We start from the raw sequence: 21,354 nt of genomic DNA, 5'->3' as shown, positions 1-21,354 counted from the left end.
AAAGTGTTTGTTGTACATCTCTCAATCATCATTGTATTTTATTGCATTATTGACCCTCTCAAATAAAACTACAGAGATTTGATGTTAAAATTTTGTATTCATAGTGGCTTTACAGGGTTAACGAGCTTTGTTTATTTTTATCTTCATTTCGTATTTCATTTGAAAGACAGTGACATTTGTTTCAGTGTAACCGTAGTTCACAGTGCCATCAGTAGATGTCGCTAGTGGTCCGCGCTGAATGTTTACGAGCTCCAGAAAAGGAAGTGCACATACACCCACCTCTTATTAACGGGCTGCTTCAGTAATTTCAGCCAACAAAAAATATTAATACAATTAGTTGTAACCAAATAATGTCACTGTATGTTTTAAAAATTAATTTAAATTTAAAATACACAATTTCTTCAAGTAGCCTACTAAACAAAATGGAGTCGCTCGCTAAACTAAAGGTAACACAGACTTACACATATTGCAAGCAGTCTTAAATACGTTTTATTAGCCCTTAAGATAAATACATGTACCAACTAAATACAATACCAGAGAAATGTGCAAAGTAGAACAATTCCATCTACAGTTACACAATTTTTCACATTTAATGAGAGATGGATGGTAGAGAGTCAAGCACTGAATACAGTAACAAAAAAAATAGTTCTTCAGAACACAATACAATTACAGTTCCCAATGGGAAAAGACTATGCAAGGTATTTTAATTCAGAACTGTATATCAGTATATAGTATGTACATACACAGTTAGATAAGTAGCACAGAAATATTGTTTGTGTTTTATTATATAGCCTATGGGAGAAATTTTGGCTTCATCAGATTACTCAAATTGGCTGTCAGTAACAATATTATACAATGGCTGCATTATCAGATTGTAACATGATGAAACAGACATAGTGACAGATCATTAGGAAATATGAATTTCACCACTTATAAGATCTAATACAATTAATAAAGTTGCTTGAGGCATGAAAATGTAGCGTATGATCTACAAATCCAATATACATGTGACATTACAATTAAAGCGAGACAGAACAGTCCTATATACAAAGTATTGTATTTCTTATTTACAAAATAATTGCTAGATATGTACTAAACTCATGGATGTTGCATAAATGTTGGAAGAGAAGGAATGCTTGTTGCTATTTCCACAATGCGTCTCTCACTCACAGTCTCCCTCTTATCCATCAGTAATCTTCATCTTTTTCTCATGTTGTTTAAGACTTGATCTCGACCACTTTGATGAATGGCAGTGACCTGTTTCCTGGGCTTGTTGGCGTCAGAGGTTTGCTATAATACAAAATGGTAAATACTTTTTTGAATATATACAGTCGTAGTCAGAATTATCGGCATCCTTGGTTAATATGATAAAAGAAGGCTGTGAAAATAAATCTGCATTGTTTATCCTTTTAATCTTTCATTAAAAAAAAAAAAAAAAAAAAAAAATCTAACCTTTCATTGAAGTAAAACTAAGAAGTGTGTGTGTGTGTGTGGGGGGGGGGGGGGGGTATCACATTTTTTAAATATGTTTTTTTTTTTCTATTACATGTTGGCCACAATTATTGGTACCCCTAGAAATTCGTATGCGTAAAATATATTTAAGGTATATTCATTTACAGTTTTTACCGCACCAGGGTGACTAGAAAGATGAAATTACCCAGACATGACTTCCTGTTTCAGGGCAATAATTGAGAAGTTCCAATCATCAGGAAATGAAAGAGGACGTGTTTCTATATTGACTTAATGCATGGCGAGAAGGAAAGTTTAAGTGGCCAAAGACTCTCCAAGGATCAAAGCTGGAGAATTGTAGAAATGAGTTGAGTCTTGGGGCCAGAAAGCCTAAAAAAAAAATATCAAACAGCACCACAAGTTGTTTGGAAGGGTTTCAAGAAAAATCCTCTTGACAGCATCTGCTAAAAATTGTATAATGGGCCATGGTTGGGTCTTCTATCAGGACAATGATCCAAAACAAACATCAAAATCCACACAAAAATGGGTCACTGAGCATGAAAGTAAGGTTCTGCCATGACCATCCCAGTCCCCTGACCTGAACCTAGAAAACTGAAGAGGAGAAGCACCAACATGGATCTGGGAATCTGAAGGATCTGGAGAGATGGAGGAATGATCTCTGATCTCGTCAGGTGTTCTCCAAACTCATCAGGCATTAGAGGAGAAGACTCAAGAACTGTTATCTTGGCAAATGAGGTTGCAAAAAGTACTGAATAAAAGGGTACCATTATTTGTGGCCAATGTGTATTATAGAAAACATTTATTTCATAATGAGATTTCCCTCCCATTTCCAATTGCTTTACTTAGATTCAATCTTAGATTTTGATCCACTTTACACACACTTTTTTTTTTCCTTTACATGTGTACATTATAAGAAAGAAATACCTGTAGACAACCTTGGACCCCATGTCTGAGTTATATGGTTTAGGCTCTTGACTGCCCATATAAAACTCCATCCGGTCATGCATCTCTCTATTCTGTAGATCACATTTGATGTTACAGTCACACAGTGAAAGGCAGGGAAAAAATAAAGAGGTTCTCTGAAAGAACACAGACACTGACCTCAGCTTCAAGGAAAGACACCCTCTCTTTAAGGTCGGCGATCAGTCGGTCTCTTTGCTCCATTACGGTTCGTGAATTTTGCACCTGTTAACATGTACAGTATGGACATATAAATAAATGAATGCAAGCACTAATCACGCTCAAACTGATTTTAAATGTATTCCAGGATATAGTTAATCAGGAGTCATTATTGAAATAAAATGTGCATAATCTACAGACATTAAATGGAGCTGGATTTATGAAGCAGAATGCTTTTCTTGCTTTTATTTCATTGTTCATGGGCGAAGCTATTATGCGTAACATGAGATCTAAAGTGCACCGAGGCTGATCAGCAGGGAAATGACAGCATCTTTTATTTATGACTGAGGATGATTTTCACTTCTCATCTCGGAGCAAACACTATAAAACACAACCTGTTTATCACCAAAAAAGGATCTTCCTATTTTTTTTTATCATCTCATCTTATATATATATATACACAGTGAGGAAAATAAGTATTTGAACACCCTGCTATTTTGCAAGTTATCCCGCTTAGAAATCATGGAGGGGTCTGAAATTGTCATCGTAGGTGCATGTCCACTGTGAGAGACATAATCTAAAAAAAAAATCCAGAAATCACAATGTATGATTTTTTAACTATTTATTTGTATGATACAGCTGCAAATAAGTATTTGAACACCTGAGAAAATCAATGTTAATATTTGGTACAGTAGCCTTTGTTTGCAATTACAGAGGTCAAACGTTTCCTGTAGTTTTTCACCAGGTTTGCACACACTGCAGGAGGGATTTTGGCCCACTCCTCCACACAGATCTTCTCTAGATCAGTCAGGTTTCTGGGCTGTCGCTGAGAAACACGGAGTTTGAGCTCCCTCCAAAGATTCTCTATTGGGTTTAGGTCTGGAGACTGGCTAGGCCACGCCAGAACCTTGATATGCTTCTTACAGAGCCACTCCTTGGTTATCCTGGCTGTGTGCTTCGGGTCATTGCCATGTTGGAAGACCCAGCCTCGACCCATCTTCAATGCTCTAACTGAGGGAAGGAGGTTGTTCCCCAAAATCTCGCAATACATGGCCCCGGTCATCCTCTCCTTAATACAGTGCAGTCGCCCTGTCCCATGTGCAGAAAAACACCCCCAAAGCATGATGCTACCACCCCCATGCTTCACAGTAGTGATGGTACTCATCATTCTTCTTCCTCCAAACACGTTTAGTGGAATTATGACCAAAAAGTTCTATTTTGGTCTCATCTGACCACATGACTTTCTCCCATGACTCCTCTGGATCATCCAAATGGTCATTGGCAAACTTAAGGCGGGCCTTGACATGTGCTGGTTTAAGCAGGGGAACCTTCCGTGCCATGCATGATTTCAAACCATGACGTCTTAGTGTATTACCAACAGTAACCTTGGAAACGGTGGTCCCAGCTCTTTTCAGGTCATTGACCAGCTCCTCCCGTGTAGTTCTGGGCTGATTTCTCACCTTTCTTAGGATCATTGAGACCCCACGAGGTGAGATCTTGCATGGAGCCCCAGTCCAAGGGAGATTGACAGTCATGTTTAGCTTCTTCCATTTTCTAATGATTGCTCCAACAGTGGACCTTTTTTCACCAAGCTGCTTGGCAATTTCCCCGTAGCCCTTTCCAGCCTTGTGGAGGTGTACAATTTTGTCTCTAGTGTCTTTGGACAGCTCTTTGGTCTTGGCCATGTTAGTAGTTGGATTCTTACTGATTGTATGGGGTGGACAGGTGTCTTTATGCAGCTAACGACCTCAAACAGGTGCATCTAATTTAGGATAATAAATGGAGTGGAGGTGGACATTTTAAAGGCAGACTAACAGGTCTTTGAGGGTCAGAATTCTAGCTGATAGACAGGTGTTCAAATACTTATTTGCAGCTGTATCATACAAATAAATAGTTAAAAAAATCATATATTGTGATTTCTGGATTTTTTTTTTAGATTAAGTCTCTCACAGTGGACATGCACCTACGATGACAATTTCAGACCCCTCCATGATTTCTAAGTGGGAGAACTTGCAAAATAGCAGGGTGTTCAAATACTTATTTTCCTCACTGTATATATATATATATTTATTTATTTATTTATTTAATGGCTTGGTTGAATTCTAATGTAGAATGCGGTCTGTTATCAAGAAATAAACTAAGCTTACCCTGCTAAGTATAACACACCGTTGCCATGAAAAACAGAGCGTTACTATGGACGCAGGATTCTAACCGTAGAGACGGAACGGACTATTTTCTTTAGCGGAAGTAATGCAATCGTTTTTAAAATCAATATTTTGTGTCAAATGATTGATTTATTTGGTAGGTAGCCATGTAATAAGCGGGATAATGTATAGCGAGGCGGTTGTTATAGCGAATACAACCCCTTCAGGCTGATTCAAGACCCCTCCGCTTCGCGCATATATATATATATATATATATATATATATATATATATATACACACACACACAAAAATACATTATATAGTATACACACACAGGGTTTCTGCAGGTTTTATGAAGGTGAATTTAAGATGTTAAGACAAATTAAAGAAAATTTAAGGAATAAATTTAAGGGAAAATACGACAATGTGTTCTCTAAACATAAACGTCTATAGGGAGAAACAATGAGTTGTATTAGCAACACTTCAGAGTTTGAAAATACAACTTTCATCATATATCCATTACTTTGAATTAATTTTACAAATAAAAAGCACCTTGAATCGCTTCCAGCCAATTGAATATTCAAATAACTCTTACTGTTCTTTGATCATAATGCAAAAAAAGTGGTTCTTTCTCAGAATTTTAGTCTTGTTTTCCAATGCAGTGGTCTAAAGATTCTTAAATCAAGATACATTTACTTGAGATGCAAATGTAAATATAGTCTTTAAAAAAAAAAAAATGTACAAAATGAAGTGCGTTTATGATTAAAACAAGAACAAATATCGGTCAATGTGTTATGAAAAATTCTCTTTGAAATAATTAGATTTTTCTGAGCCCATTGCCAAATATTTGTACTGGTTTTAATCATAAATCTTTTTCAAGCCTATATTTACATTTGCATCTCAAGTAAATGTATCAAAGATGTTTAGATATTTGTACTGGAAAACAGGACAAAGATTTTTTTTTTGCAGTGCATGCAACATTTCATGCCATGACTTTATGAAATGAAGGCTTTCTGCTCTGATTTAAGAACTTTTTAAGGCCTTAATTTGTGTAAGGGTGAATACAGTTTTTTTAAGACCTGCAAAAACCCTGGTTTAAAATCCAGTCCTCCCCCAAAATGTTCTTTCATTGAATATCCTGTTTCACTTCAAAATACATCAGATTGCATAAATAAAATGGTTTGCAAATGCCATTTAATGATTTGTCTCTGATTGGGTGTTTCTTATGCTCAGGTTTCTTATTACCTGTTCGATCATGTTTCTGATTTTCCTTTGTTGACTTTTGAGCATGTCATCCAAGTTATGGTTTTTATTTTTCAGAGTTGCCAGCTCCTTTTTCAGTTGTTCAGACCTGCAGTGCAGAAAACCTGTATGTTTCATGTGTACACACTCACAATGACACTTTTAGTAACACATGTGTGTAACAAAGAAATAACTGCATTTGCAACACAGGGTGAGTCTACTTTCAACGCACAGGAATGAGTCATAGCAAGTCGAATTTCATGTGAGAGGCGTGACATTGAAGGATGGTTTCTATGGCAGCACAATGCAACTAACAGAGTTATAATTAGGCCAATTAATTGCTTACTAAATGGAGGTGGAAAATATTTAATGTAGCCAAGGAAACAGTTAAACATATGAGAACAATGCATTATGTATAGAAGAACAGCAGCCATTTGGGTCGGCAAAAAAAAAAAAAAGGGCTCACCTGTCCTCACTATCCATTTTCTTCAGTTCTCGCAGTTTCTCGAGTTCAGCCTCACTAGCAGCCAATTTTTCTCGTAGTGTGGCATTTTCCAGATCCAAACCACTCATACGCTTCTGCATCTCTTCCACATTTTTGCTCTGTTCCTCTGCCTTGGTTTCTGCCTTCTGCATGTGAGAGTTATGATCCTCCAGAAACCGCCGCTGAAATTCAATGTTTTCTGCCTAATGTAGGTTTCAAAATATAAGGTGCTTACTTTAGGCAAACCACTTTATATCACAGTTATATTAATTTGCCTGGCATTTAATTATATTTCTGACCTGTAGTCTCGCTTTCTCCTCCTGGTGTCTCTTCTCCATCTCTTGCAGACGAGTGTACATATGTTTGGTGACTTCTTTTAAGGCTATACAGTTTTTATCATCCTCCTGACCCTGTGCAAACATAAGAAATCATGTTAAAATTGCACCTATATTTAATATATTCATTTTGCATTGTCAACCTTACAAAAAAGTACCATGCTATTACAGAAAATATACCAGGGGAAAAGCATGGCAATATGTACTTTTGGAACCTTTATCGTAATTTTAATACCATGAATACTTTGTATTACCTTAAAAAAGAATTAAATACCATAAAATATAAATATGGTGATCAAATAGTACAATAGTATATGATAAAAAGTGTAGCATCATTTGCAGCTGCACTTAGTTTCATATTTTGTATATTTTTTAGTATATTATTTATATGCTTAATATACTATTTAGATAATAGTAATAATAAATAAGGCAAAATATGCCCTTTTACAAAGTCTTGATTTTGTTTTCTGGCGTCTACTAGAATAGGTTTTCATGCTTGAAAGTTCAAAAAACATTATTTTTCATATATTTTACATTATTGCAGCACCTCTCTTCCCAGTCTGTCAGTAACACACTAGTTGCATCCCAAATGGCACACTATTCACTTATACACTCAACCATGTAGTGTATGAATTTTATAAGGTTATTTTGTCATTCAACATCGGAGTCTGATGCCCCTCCCCCTCCGTTACGTAATTAAATCTACGACAGTGTCCAACATTCCACGCTTGTTTTTTTTCTGGTTAATTAAGTACATCATCCGAGTATTTAAAGTGCACTTTTTCTATTTGGAATTTTCAGTGTGAACACACTACTTGCACTATTTATACTACAAAACATCATAGAATAGTGCACAAGTACACAAATTGGGAGGCACCTTCTGTTTAGTAATAAACTCTGACACACTTGGGTGGACTACTCGTACTTGACACAGACTCGGACAATAAGAAACAACATAAAATTAAGATAAGACATTAATAAACATCTCCCAGTCAAACTCAATTGGTTAAGGACTTGGACTAGACAAGGTGGACTCTGACCCAACACTACAAAAAGCGCAATGTACTCTGATTGGTCAGCTGGACTGGTGTGTTGTGATTGGTCAACTGCTTTGAGAAGTTTCAACACCCAACTAACACAACTCAATCAGACGACGATGATCAAGGTCTGTTGAGCAGCTGTCTTGTATTTGTATCAGGCGAGATTGGGCAAAAATTCCACTTGAAAAATTGCTCAATTCCCAAATGATTAATAGTGTAATTAAAAGGAAAGGTGATGTAACACAGGTGTAAACATGCCTCTGTCCCAACTTTTTTGGAGTGTTGCAGCCATTAAAATAAAAAAATGTTTATATTTACAAAATACAGTTAAGTTGTTTAGTGAAAACTTTCTTTGTACATTTGTTGTTTAAATAAAGGTTAAAGAGAATTAACGAATAACAGATTCTTGATTTTATTGCATTTTACCAAATGTGCCGGGGTTGCAAATGGGGAATAATATGAAGTGTGCGTTCCCGGAAGAAAACTCAAGACTGCGATCTCCTGTTTCAGGGAGTTTAGATACAGTGCTTACTGATGTATACTTTGTGCTTTGTAACTTTTCAGACATTTTTTAATGCTCAAACAGCAACATAACACATTAAAGAAAGATGGAATTTAAAAAAAAGCATAATAGGTCTTCTTTAAATAAAATAAGTACAAATATCCTCTGTGCGCATGGTGTGTGGATATTATAACTTACATGGGATATTCTTTTAGAATGTTCTTTATACTTAATATATTCTTTTAATTCTTTCTCTACCTTGTAGAAAACACAATTAATAATAAGTATTAATTAGTTTTATAATTATATATTTTATGATAATAGTATTACCATCATAAATATTATTATTAAATAAAATAAGGAAAAAATCAAGTCTGTGCATGGGAGGCGCTGTAGGTGTGTAGTAAAGGCAGAATGACAGGTTGTTTACTGAGCAGCCACAAGTTTGGCAATTGCTGCTCCCAAAGGCATCATGTCAAGGGTGTGACTTTTCACAGGCAGAAGCAAAAAGTTAATGTGTGTACGCTCCCAAATCTCAGAACTTCACAGCACATCTACATGAAAACAATTATGAACCAAGATATGGTAATGTCTGTTTTGGCCAAATTATTTATCCATGTACGTCATCGTATCCTCATTAAAAGGGCTGAACTGTCTCTGTTCCTTCGTGTACATTAACGTTATTATTTGGGAGTCCGTAGAGTCCGTAAAGGAGAACAGGACTCCCATTTTCCATCCATTGGTTATTCAATTTAGTTCGAAAGTTTTAAGGTACTCGAGACTGAAGGATAAATACCCTTAAATGGAGGAAAGGGTATTTTTTACCCATAATACAGCATTAAATTCTGTCCAAAACAACTGAAATGTGATAGACTGAGTGGACTGAATGTTTTCTTTCTCTTTCTATGGGAGTGTCTCTGTTTGTTTGCTTTTGTAAGGAGCCTATACATTCTTGAGGTATTGGTGTGTATTTATAATGGTGCAAATGAATAATCTTTGTATATGACAAATAGTTTACCTGACTTTTAGAGTGAGATCCGTTCAAAAACCCATTGGAGCCATTGGCTTTGCTAACAAGCACGTCAACTTTAAAGCCATTAGATGGAATCTAGGGCACAAAACAGATTATTTTATACATGAGACCACTTAGCCAAGTAATTTGAAGAAATCTGCAAAGCATTTCAAAGCCGATGGGAAAAAACACCAGCAATACAGTGTAGCAACTAAGGAAATAATGGATACCTACTCGAAATATCTAATATTGTGTATGTATGCATTTTGTGAGATCCTTCAGAACAGGTAAAAATGTCAATATTGTACCTTATTGTTGTTATTGTTTTGTCTGGCTGCCATTTGCTCCCTCAGAGTCTTCAGGCAGTATCTCACCTGAAGACAAACACACAGAGATTATGAACACATACTCATTTTTCATGGTTAATGAGTGGGCGGTGACAACACTGACCTCTTGCACCTGTGGAACCTCATCGGTCAACATCTTGACACGTTTCTGCTTCCTGCCAACAGCTGATCCTCTGCTGCGTATTGTGTCCGGTGTGAATTATTTGACACTTCAATTACAACAGCTGGAACAGCAAACAAAGACATCAGCACATTCGTTCTGAAGTTGTCACTTTGTGCAGAGACTTGCTTTCTAAACCCAGGGAGTCTGGCAAGGTTCTGAAGGATGTTTCTGAGTAGGTGTATAATTGGGTGTTTTGTATGTGCACTTTTGACCCTGTGGACCTTTATTTGTTGCTTCTGAACTATCAAATGTAAATTTTGTACTCATATTATGCACTATTTGATGGAAATGACAATGATTTTTTATTTTTTTTTATAAAACAGCTGAAACATTTGTCTTGCTAAGGATATCATCATTTTTAGTATGTAATGTATCCTAAAGTCAAACAATTATGTTGTATTATAATATTATACATTTTGACAATTTAAAAAATTACTAATTTATTGGAAATTATGCAAAATAAAAGTATTTTAATTACTGATGATATTTACCTTGATTTGTCATTGTTGTCTTTATACAACCAGTGCTGCACATACAACACATACATAGTGCTCTTCAAAAAATTGGGGTTTGCAAGATTTTTTTTATGTTTTTGAAAGAAGTCTCTTATGCTCACCAAAGCTGCATTTATTTGATCAAAAATACAATACATAAACAGAAATATTGTGAAATATTATTACAATTTGAAATAACCATTTTCTATTTTAATATATTTTAAAATGTAATTTATTCCTATGATGCAAAACTGAATTTTCAGCATCATTACTCCTTCAGAGAGCATTCTAATGTGTTCTAGAAATAAGAAACTTTTTTTTTTAATTATCAATGTTAAAAACGTTTTTTTTTTTTTATAAAAGTTGAAGGTCTGTGACTGGAGACAAGGGTAAAACAATAAAATCTATAATAGTTAAAGGGATAGTTCACCCAAAAATATCAATTGTGTCATAATTTCTTTCTTCTGATGAACAATATCTTCTTTTGTGTTCAGTAGAAGAAATAAATTAATGCAGGTTTGGAACAACTTGAGGGTGAACTATCCCTTTAATCGCTTTAATAGGGATATAAAGTGCCCTATAGTTAAAGCAACACACAATTACATCATGGTTGTTTACATATATTTATCTAAATATGAGAGGAAATGTGTGTACCTGTAAGATTTTCTACGAAGTATTGGCGATCAAATTCTGGATGTAGTTTTGCAGTGCCAGTGACGCTTGCAATCTTTCTAAGTGGAAACAAAAAAGAGACAAGAATTACATAAGGTGTGCAGGATAGATAATTAGAGAAAACGAGACAAGTTTCCAATAGACAGTGGAAAAAACTGGCAATTAGACACAATAAAAGCCCAATTATAATGATGTAATTTCCACAGAAAACAGTACAATTTAATGAGCATAATGGGAACATATGTATACCTTTATTTCTATGACAAATCAAAATCCTTCTTTAAGGCTATGTGAATGAAAGATGGAGAAGTGAAAGCTTAAAAAAAAAAAGAATGGGAAAAAAAACCATCATTACATTACATAATTCAGGAGTTAATCTAGAGATTTAAAGATGATGTAATGTTTTTCCGTGATAAATCGCTTTATGATATCCTAGCTTAATATGTAGAGACAAGTATAAGTACGCTATAAGTGGGTGGATTTCCCTGAAAAAGTGTAAACACAATGACTGTGTTGCTATTAAAATGTTGATGAATTTATCGGATCATCCAAACCAGCCCGACACAGCGGCAATGGCTCAACCAAACAGTCAGTGTTTGAAAACAGTCATTTGTGCAATTCTTAGTACAATTGCTTGGGTTGGCTTGGTTAGTTGGGGTTTATAAGACACTTAATATTCAGTAATATTATTGATTTGACTGCACTGACACTATGTATGCACTGATTCTAAACTGAATACTAGATGAATTTTGCATCACTGATCGTTATTTTCTTGTTTATCACTGTGAATCTGCTTTGCGCAATCTGTATTGTAATGAAGCACTAAATAAATAAAGGTGACATAACAAAACGGTTTCCCTTTCAAAATGACAAAACCCTTTTATAAATCATGACAAAGCATTTACAATCGCAAACAAAGTTCTACTAACGTATTCAAACTGTGGTTTACTATAAATTAACTTGTTCCTGCAGACAAAAGAGTAACATCCGCTTCATACAGCAGAGGAAGTGATTACACCTAACCGAGATGTCAACATGTCTATGCAGGAGAAAAGGAGGAGAAAAGGTTTTGATCCTCTGGGATTAGATCACAGACAGTGGAAAGAGATATTGAATAAGAGTGAGATCACTCGCACAGTCTGCTGATTCACTCCACTGCCAGTTACACCAGATACCAGTGAAGGGTGGAGGCACGATAGAGAGCTTCTGTGTAAATAGATGGTGAGCCTTCTATGGAAGTCAACTATAAGAGGTGTAGGTGGCTTTACCAGGTTAGTATGCGCTGCCTCAGAGTTTAATGCTAATGGTTCTTAAAGAGATAAGAACACAGTTTGTGGATTAGCGTCTATGTGCCATGATTATGCTAGTGTGTGAAATACCACATATGTTAAACACAACATGAATGCAATAACACACTACAGGACAAAGTAAATTATCTGCTGGTCAGGTAAATCAAAGACATATCTGAACTAGCTAACTGCATTTCATTAAAAGAAACGTAAAAAATAAATTAATACTTTTACTCCGCAAGGATGCATTAAATTGATCAAAAGTGATAGTAAAGACATTTATGTTATAAACGATTTCTACTTTAAATAAACGCTGTACTTTTGAATCAAAGAATTTGATTGATCAAAGAATCCTGAAAAAAAAAGAAAAAAAGAAAAGAAATCATATCACAAATTCCAAAAAAATATTAAGCAGCACAACTGTTTTCAACATTGATAATAAGAAATGTTTCTTGAGCACCAAATCAGAATATTGGAATGATTTTTGAAGGATTTTTGAAGTGTGTCTGATAAACAATAAATTGTTTATGGTTTATTTTTACATTTATTAAAAATAAGTGATTTTCTTTTACTTTGCTCCCATACAATTTAAGAGCCTACACAACACTTATGTAAGTTTTGCAGTGTACCGTTCTTATGAATCATGATTCATTTTTGAGTCACCTGCCTTGATTTTCTAGGACTTTCATTTCTGTCATATGCAAACCAGCCTGTCTTCACCTGTCTTCTATATTTCACACACACACACGTTGCAGCACACGTGTGCATGTAAAGTGCATATTGAGCTGAAAATCATCAGCCCTGTGATGTTTTATCCTTGCAGGCAGAGCGAAGGGGACGTGCGCAAGAGAAAGAACAACAGCCTCGGGGGGGAATCTGCAAACTGACACACCAACCACAGCAATTTAGAAATAGAACACTCTTAATGTGGCAAAAAAAACAAAAAAAACATGCAGCCTGACAATCAACAGAAAAAAAAGTGCATTCTGGGGGGAAAAAATGAAGAAAGTTTTAAAGGAGCGCAACCACACCCTGTGAACTTCACGACCAAGACTTAATGTTCTCTTGTTGAGCTCTCACACCCTTCACATTAACTCGTCCATCGGTCATGCAGCACTTTGCATTTTCCGCCATAATTACCTTAATTGTTTGTAGCCTAATGGTTTTTCCTTGGTGCCATTAGATTGACGTCCTTTTATGAATGGTTTAGCCTATACATTGAGACACACCAGACAGGCTCCTATTTGCATATATAAGCAGTTATTTGGTTTTTCAGGTATTTGACCAGAAATTGCTGCAATGCAGAATTGCCCAGCTTCTACCCTATAGTCTACATTCACTGACAGCTCATTTAAAAATCACAAAATGACCATTCCGAAGGGTGAAGAAAACAGAATGAACTTTCAAACAGACTCTTTGTACTGAATCCAACCTCCAGGCTTCATTCCACAGCGTGTACGATAGACTTCACAGCATTAAATCAGTCCGGAGGTGTCCCATTACCTGAGCCAGGACAGAGAAAGCACTTGTAGTTTGCTTTGGAAAACCTGATAGACCAAAAACATGGACATGTTGTGGCTAGGCTAGGTTAAAACTGCCTAAGTGCCTGGAACTTGTTTACTGTAAATGCATGGATGCTTTAAGTGATAAAAGAACTATACACAAGTGATCTGAACACAAGGTCAAGTATGAATGGAGAGTATAATGTGAGCCTGTCGGAAATATAATTATGACCACTGCAAAGAACTTAAAAGATCTAAGACGAGATGCCTCTCATTTTTTAGACTTTTCATTGCGATCTTTGCATACAGAAGATAATCCGGTCTTATGTGTTGTTTCAAGTTCGGATCATGAGGAATTTGCTAGAAGCGTACATGCAATTGGTGTTCATTTTTGTACAAGCATGTCTGGCACATCTGCTTGAGAGAATTTACAGTTAACAGACCAGAAACAGATTGATGGTACTAAAAAAAAAAAAAAAAAAAAACTCCAAAAAGTCTGAGAGCACAGTCAGCACACTAAAAATCTGGGAATCTAAATTAATGTAAGGGTACGTTTACACGAAAATGATGTACTAAAAACTGAAAAGTTTTCCTTTGCATTTTTCGCATCCAGACGACATTGTCAAAATGATCCCAGTTCACACGAATCCGCGAAAGCGACTAAAAATGCTGTATTATTCTTCCAGGCCAGTAGTTGGCGATGTCACTTTGTAAAGAAATACTATGCGGAGGTGATAATAGTATTGTTTTCAAAAAGTTTGCATTGTCAGGCCCCCAATCGTTTACACAACAACAATATGCTTAAAATGGAGAAGTTTTTTTCCGCGTACAAGACATTGTCAAAACGATCCCCATTCACACGGATCCGCACGCACGACTAAAAACGCTGTATTCTGCTGCCAGGCCATTAGATAATAAGCATGTGCATGACGTCATCGTCTTCGAGTTTGGCGTTTTTGTTGTTTACAAGGAGACCGTTTTCAAAAACTTGCACTTTGAAACCCGTTTTTCAAAACTTTGCGTTTTCAGGCACCCAAAACGCTGTTGTCGTGTAAATGAACGGCCAAAAAGCATAACAAGTTTTACATTCTTAGTTGAAACCGGTGTTAAACAGCCCCTTAAACTCACCACCAGCAGTAACATGGAACAAAGCTAGACAAAGGAACAATGAAACATGAAGGCTATTTATACACCAAGAATAATGAGCAACAAGAAACACCTGAACCTAATGAAACAATGAACCAATCAAAAAGTGACACAAGGAACAAAGAACCAATGAAAACAAGACACTTGATGGGGTCAGGGAAATCACATGACAAACCAGGAACATGACTGATAATATTATACAAAATAAAAGACATGAAAACATGTACATGTGACAATGTAAGGGATTTTTTTTTTTTTTTTTTAAATGCTAAATATATAGAAGTCTCAAACCTTTGGAACCCAATTGTATAAAGATATATATAAATTTAGGGCTGCCCCCGACTAAAGAGTTTTCTGGTCGACTAGTAGTTGTTAATTTAAGCGAATAGTCGGCTAACAGCACATTTTTGTGACACGCTTCATCAAAGAAGTTCACGGAGACCGAGACTAAGAAAACGCATTCTGTTTGTTTTCTTTATTTTACAAAAGCAAAAGTTTTGTTGTTGAGTGAAAGTTTCGAATTATGTATTACTCTTATAACATTAGGCTACTATACTTGCATATTTCAAATGATAAGCCATATTTGAGGCCGATGAATGATAGACGAACATTTGGATTGTGTTAATGATCAGTCCGTCACGGACTGCGTGACTTCACCACTTCCTTTGGAGGTTTTTTTTATACAACTACACGACTAATTAAAATTTGATCGACTAAGCCTCTTTTAGTTGACTAATGTTTAGCTGTCTTTTGGGGCAGCCCTACATAAATCATTCAAAAGTGGTTGGTATAATTAAAGGTTTGACAAGTTAAACTATTAAATTTCACTTAGCAAACATGTACAGACACACGCACATATCCATACACCCTTCAGGTGCGGAACAGGAGTTTGCAGAAGGTGCTGCTGAGTGCACATTCATCCATACAGTAAAAACCTGGAATATCTGCTGATCTCAGTGGACCCCCAATAGCAGCCTTCTGCAAACAAGTGGAAACACAGTCAGCCCGATTACATTTGTAATCTGCATCATGCCGTCATCTCATGCTGATATGAATCTTGTTAAGCCTTCTTATATGCAAAACTTGTTCAGTCTTTGTTAAATCGGAATGTTTATGTATTGCTGTTGTTGCACAACTTTATTGCTGGTAATGACTTGTTCATGTATTGACACTGATCCAAAAACAACAAAAGCTGATCATTTAAGTGGAAACGCAAATGATTTTGTTTCATTTCCATGCAGCTTTCTGTCAATGCCTGTGGCTGACAAGTCTGCCCTAAGGTCTTGTGTTGCAAATTCCTTTTTTAAATTTACATATTTCCAAAGTATCAAAGGTTTAGAGTATCAGAATGGTGCAACAAATACGCAAATCAAAATTGCCACGGTTATACTGTAGAAATCTCATTTTTTATACTATAATACTCCAATATTTTCAAGAAGAATCAATCACAAAGATTTGGAACATCGTGAAGGTGAGCTATTTTTTTGTGAACTATAATTCTGTATCATTCTATGAAATACCACAAGCTGTACTTCACTGAATAGTACCTCAAACCATACAAATGCAATGTAAAAAAAAACAACAAAAAAAACAGATTTGTTCATTGTAAGATTGGCAAATGTTTTGGCCACTTGCCTTTGACAGAGACCTGCCAAATCTCCACATATGTGACATATTAATATATAAATAGACACATATTCTCCTTGCATGTGAATTTGTATTGACATTAAGATGACTGCTAGATTTCACACACACATGCATCTTATTTTGAAAGGCTACATGCCATGCATCATCGAGGCATAGAAAGACGCTCAAAAAACATATAGGTGAGATTATCAACAATCTCATTTATCATTTTGATCGAGGGGGAATGACCTCATCTCGCCCCCAAGAGACACTGTGAATCATTTGTGCCAAGACATTATCTCACAGAAGAGGACTCAGTGAGTCAGCAAAGCACATAAACTTAGATAACAGTCAGAATGGGTCAAATTTCTAAGTTGAAATCAGTCATAGACTGTTATCTTTTAATGTGAAATTATGCATAAATTTTGGTGCTCTGTACAACAACCTGTAGAATTTGCTAGAAGGAAATCTGCTTTTGATATTCAGATCGTTTCAAATATTTACATATTTTACCTAAACCTTTAAGCAAATGTAGCCTAAATTTGTATTCATAAAGCATTGCACTGTCAAACATAGTAAAGTGTGTTTGGAATGGTTTGCATAGAGATGGGCATAAAGAGAGATAAACCAATGAGTCAGCATGTGATATTTCTCACACAGAGGGCATCTGATATGATACAGTATCACCAAACCATATCAGAACAGAAAGTCGGTCATAAAGTTTTAAGTGCTTAGTAGTTGGTGCACTTAAAATCACAGACATGTAATCACTGAATATAGCCTACACTAAACAACACAACAGTAAACACATGTTATGAATATAATTACATGGGGAACTCGCTGTACTATCGCTACACTTACTGGTTAGGATGGAACGCAGAGAAGCCACAAACATTTTTGTGTGACATTCTAAAAATGTAATGTTGAGTGTTATAAAAACTTTTTCCCATAAATAATTCGATACCACTAGTAAGTTACCGCGTTTAAATAAACTATTACAACCGAACCCGCTACTCTCACGACTGAAAAGCTTCAGTCATCGGAATTTCCCAATTGATTGAGAAAGTATCAAGTAATATAACATTTAATACAATTCTTTAAAATCTCCATATGCAATAGTTTACTATAGCGTTCAACAATACACATAAATATGAAAAAGGCGCTTTACCTTGCCTCAGACTGTCAGACTGTCCGCTCTACACTCTGCATGTGTTGTATTTGTGTGTGTTCTCACATGTTGTGTTCCTGTATAAGGCAGTGTGAGTGACATCACCAGAGGACCAGCCCTGATACCGTCTCTCTACAGCGCTCCCTACAGGACGACTCACACAACTACTAATGTATCCAAGGAAGACGTTTTTTCTAGAAATAAATTAGTAAACAGTCGTAAACAAATATATGAATTGTACTTTTGAAATATGTTTAAATCATGTACGTTAATGTGAGGTCACCAGTCATATGAACATACTAATAAAGGCACATTTATTTTACATCTACGGTCTTGTTCTTCACACAAATATGAAAGCTTGTTTCCGCCACAGAATCAATAAAAAAGAATAAAAAAGAAATGGCAATTGCGACTTTTTATCTATCATCTAATCTCACATATTTTATATAGGCTATCTCAATTCGAACTTTATAGCAATTGTGAGTTTACAGTGAAAAAGAAAGGACACCCTTTTGAATTATATGGTTTTACGAAGCCTATTAGGACATATGATACCAAAATGAGGTAATTACAACAATAGATGAACAACAACACATTACATATTAACTTACACTGTGTTTATTTAACAAAATAAAGCCAAAAGAGAACCCAATGATGACCAACTAGGCTATTCAGTTGCGTGTATACAGCCACTTTTGGCAGCAATAACTTAGTAACAATGTAATCATTTCTGTATGACTTTATCAGTCTTCACACTGTTCTGGATGGATTTTGGCCTGCTCTTCTTTACGACATTGCTTCAGTTCCTTGGGCTTATGCACAGCTCTCTTAAGGTCCTGCCACAGAATTTAAATAAGGTTTAGGTCTGGACTTTGACTGGGCCACTGTAACACCTTGATTCTTTTCTTTTTCAGCCATTCTGTTGTAGATTTGCTGGTGTTCTTGGGATCATTGTCTGTTGCATGACCCAATTTTGGCAAAGCTTTGGCTGTCGGACATGGCTTCACATTAGTTTGGATTTGCCAAATGTGGCACAGTGCATTATGATCAAACATCTCCATTTTGGTCTCGTCTGTCCAAAGGACATTTTTCCAGAAGTCTTGTGGTTTGTTCAGATGTAACTTTGCAAACCTAAACAGTGCTGCCATGTTCTTTTTAGAAAGAAGAAGCTTTCTCCTTGAAAGTGATACTTGACCCATCTAATTGTACTGCCATGAACTTTAACATTTAACATGCTATCTGAGGTCTGTATGAGATGTAGCTCTTGTTTTTTGCATTGCACAGTCTGACATTTGGGTGAATTTTCTGGGACGTCCAGTCCTGGGAAGATTGGCATCTATCTTGAATATTTTACATTTGTGAATAATCTTCCTCACTGTAGAATACTGGACTTTAATTGTTTGGACATGGCCTTGTAACTCTTCCCAGATTGATGGCAGCAACAATTGCTTCTCTGGTCATTGCTTATGTCTTTCCTCCTTGGCATTGTGTTAACACACACCTGAATGCTCCAGACCAGCAAACTGCCAAATCTTCTATACGTTTATTTGATTAGCAGTGCCTGACTGCTTATAATGGCAGCAGTAAGTTTGTACTTAGTTTTTCACACATGGCTTCTCTATTTTGTCCTAGTTTTTGTTAAATAAATAATGACTCAGTCTATGTCATGTGTTGTTGTTCATCTGAGGTTGTATTTACCTAATTTTAAGACATGCCAAGGACCAGATGTTTTTTTTACATTTATTTTTTTATTGTCCTGATATGTAAAACCATAGAATTCAGTAGGGTGTCCCTTTTTTTCACATGACTTTATATCTCAGAATTCGGTGCTACATTAGAAGGCAGCATAATTGAGGCAATTCTGAGTGATAGAGGATAACGCAAGGTAAAATGCAAGATGGATTTTGAAAGTTTAACTTCTTAACTTAACACAGCATCTTAAAAATGTGGCGATCATGAGTGAAATGCTGAAAGGCAGCAAGATGTGTTTACCTTTGGCGCATTTGTTTACAGAAAAACAACTGAAGAGCACCATGGAATGCAAAAACGAGTTCTACATGAACCCATCAAGTGCCTTAAAATGCTATCTAGCTCAGCAGGTTATGGAACATAGCTAGATTATTACTGTCCTGTGATTAGATCTAGTGCAAACATTAAATATGTTTATTGTATATGTTATTGACCCTTGTAGAGCGTGGTATTATTTCTAATGTGAAATGACTCCCCTTGCAAGGAGTGTGTCTGTAAGTTTGAGTGTTCAAATGAAGCAGAAACAATACTTTACATATATGTACACTTTATGATCGTGTCTTTATGTTTTCTTGGCATTTGAGCAAACACAGCACCACAACAAAAACATGACTTGACTGCTTTATCCTAAAATCAATATCATGGCAGAATATTTTCATGCTGCAGTGGTTTTAAAAGAACAGTGTCAGTTATATAACAGCGATGAGCTGAGTAAGGATCTTTGCTTTAATAAGAAAGTATACATTGTGAAAGCCAGATGTCTGCAAAATAAACAATGTTACTGTAAGAGAGAGGCTGTGTGGTCTAAATACACTGTGTGTGGTTGGCATATTTCTGCTGAAGTGGTAGATTTAAAAAAAATATATATATAATTTCAAAAAATGTATGTTCTTTGTGAGCCTTTGGAAACACGCAAATGTTTTTTTTTTTTTGGAAATGTTTAAGTTTTTAAGAAATAAAGGCATTTGTTATGTTACAACATATTTTGAACGTTCTATTTATAAAAGTATCCTGAAAAAAGTCAGTTTCCACGAACAAAATTTAGTAGCATAACAGTTTTTAACACTGATAATAATAAGACATTTTTCTTGAGCACCGAATCAGCGTATTATTTATGAAGGATCTTTTGACTGAAGACTGGAGTAAAACGTTCAGCTTTTCCCTCACAAGAATAAATTAAAATTTTAAATATATTAAAATAAAAAACAATTAGTTTAAATTGTATTTAAGAATATTACTGTTTTACTTGATCAAATAAATGCATCCTTGATGTATTGTAAAAACATTAAAAAATCTTACCACCACAAACATTCGAACAGTAGCCTAGTGTAATATTATAGATTTCACAACTCATTAGTACAATTAATTGTATGCATAACTTACACTGTTGTTAGTTTTACTCAACCCATGTAATCAAGTGAACTTGTCTGAACAGAGTTCATTGAATTAAATGAAATATCTTTGTCATCGTTACTTGACACTGGTGAGTGTAACACACAAATTGATAAATACCATAAAAGATGTGCCTTTCTTCACAACACAAGAGGTGTTGTTAGTGAAAACAGCAGTCCCTATCACCACTGATATAGTATATAGTTAATACAATAGTAAATCTCACAAGCAATTAAAGAAATGGCAAGTAACACATTGAATTAAACGTGAAAATTTGATTAGAAAAAAGTTTTTTTGTAAAACACAATCTTTGTTTAATCTTTGTTTAATTTATAACTTAGAACAGCTATCAGTGCGGTTTCCAGTGACCTCGGTTGTCCTCCTTCTAGCAACAAAAGTTGCATAATACATTTACATAATACATGCACAATAAAATCAGATCACACATGAAAAACTT

The 21,354-nt window shown here is 35.5% G+C and overlaps 1 protein-coding gene across 5 annotated transcripts; it reads right to left on the bottom strand.

Annotated features, from left to right (window-relative positions):
- Window positions 1-466: 466 nt before the first annotated feature.
- Window positions 467-17,858, bottom strand: tuft1b (tuftelin 1b). 5 transcript variants are annotated; one of them, XM_084130817.1, is made up of 12 exons: window positions 17,757-17,809; window positions 11,275-11,341; window positions 11,008-11,084; window positions 9,800-9,920; window positions 9,658-9,723; window positions 9,356-9,445; window positions 6,760-6,870; window positions 6,443-6,663; window positions 5,980-6,085; window positions 2,572-2,655; window positions 2,395-2,486; window positions 467-1,290 (listed from the first exon to the last, which is right to left on the bottom strand). In XM_084130817.1, exons 4-12 carry the CDS (start codon window positions 9,830-9,832, stop codon window positions 1,218-1,220), a joined length of 876 nt encoding a protein of 291 aa, XP_083986943.1. In that variant the 5' UTR covers window positions 9,833-9,920; window positions 11,008-11,084; window positions 11,275-11,341; window positions 17,757-17,809; the 3' UTR covers window positions 467-1,217. The 5 variants fall into 5 exon arrangements, with proteins under 5 accessions (XP_083986943.1, XP_083986940.1, XP_083986944.1 ...); XM_084130814.1 differs by lacking the exon at window positions 11,275-11,341 and having other exon boundaries at window positions 17,757-17,858; XM_084130818.1 differs by lacking the exon at window positions 11,275-11,341 and having other exon boundaries at window positions 11,008-11,080; window positions 17,762-17,840.
- Between the last annotated feature and the right edge of the window lie 3,496 nt (window positions 17,859-21,354).

This window comes from Abramis brama (assembly GCF_963993115.1).
Source record: "Abramis brama genome assembly, chromosome: 12".
NCBI lineage: Eukaryota > Metazoa > Chordata > Actinopteri > Cypriniformes > Leuciscidae > Abramis > Abramis brama.
Note: the sequence above shows the minus strand (reverse complement) of the source record. Positions and strands in the feature narration are given on the sequence as shown.

Coding starts and splice junctions, on each gene's coding strand:
- tuft1b (XM_084130814.1), bottom strand. CDS start 9,832: ATGTTGACCGATGAGGTTCCACAGGTGCAAGAG. Junction 9,446..9,657: donor AAAACAATAACAACAATAAG/GTACAATATTGA, acceptor TTTGTGCCCTAG/ATTCCATCTAATGGCTTTAA. Junction 6,086..6,442: donor AAAATGGATAGTGAGGACAG/GTGAGCCCTTTT, acceptor TCTGCACTGCAG/GTCTGAACAACTGAAAAAGG.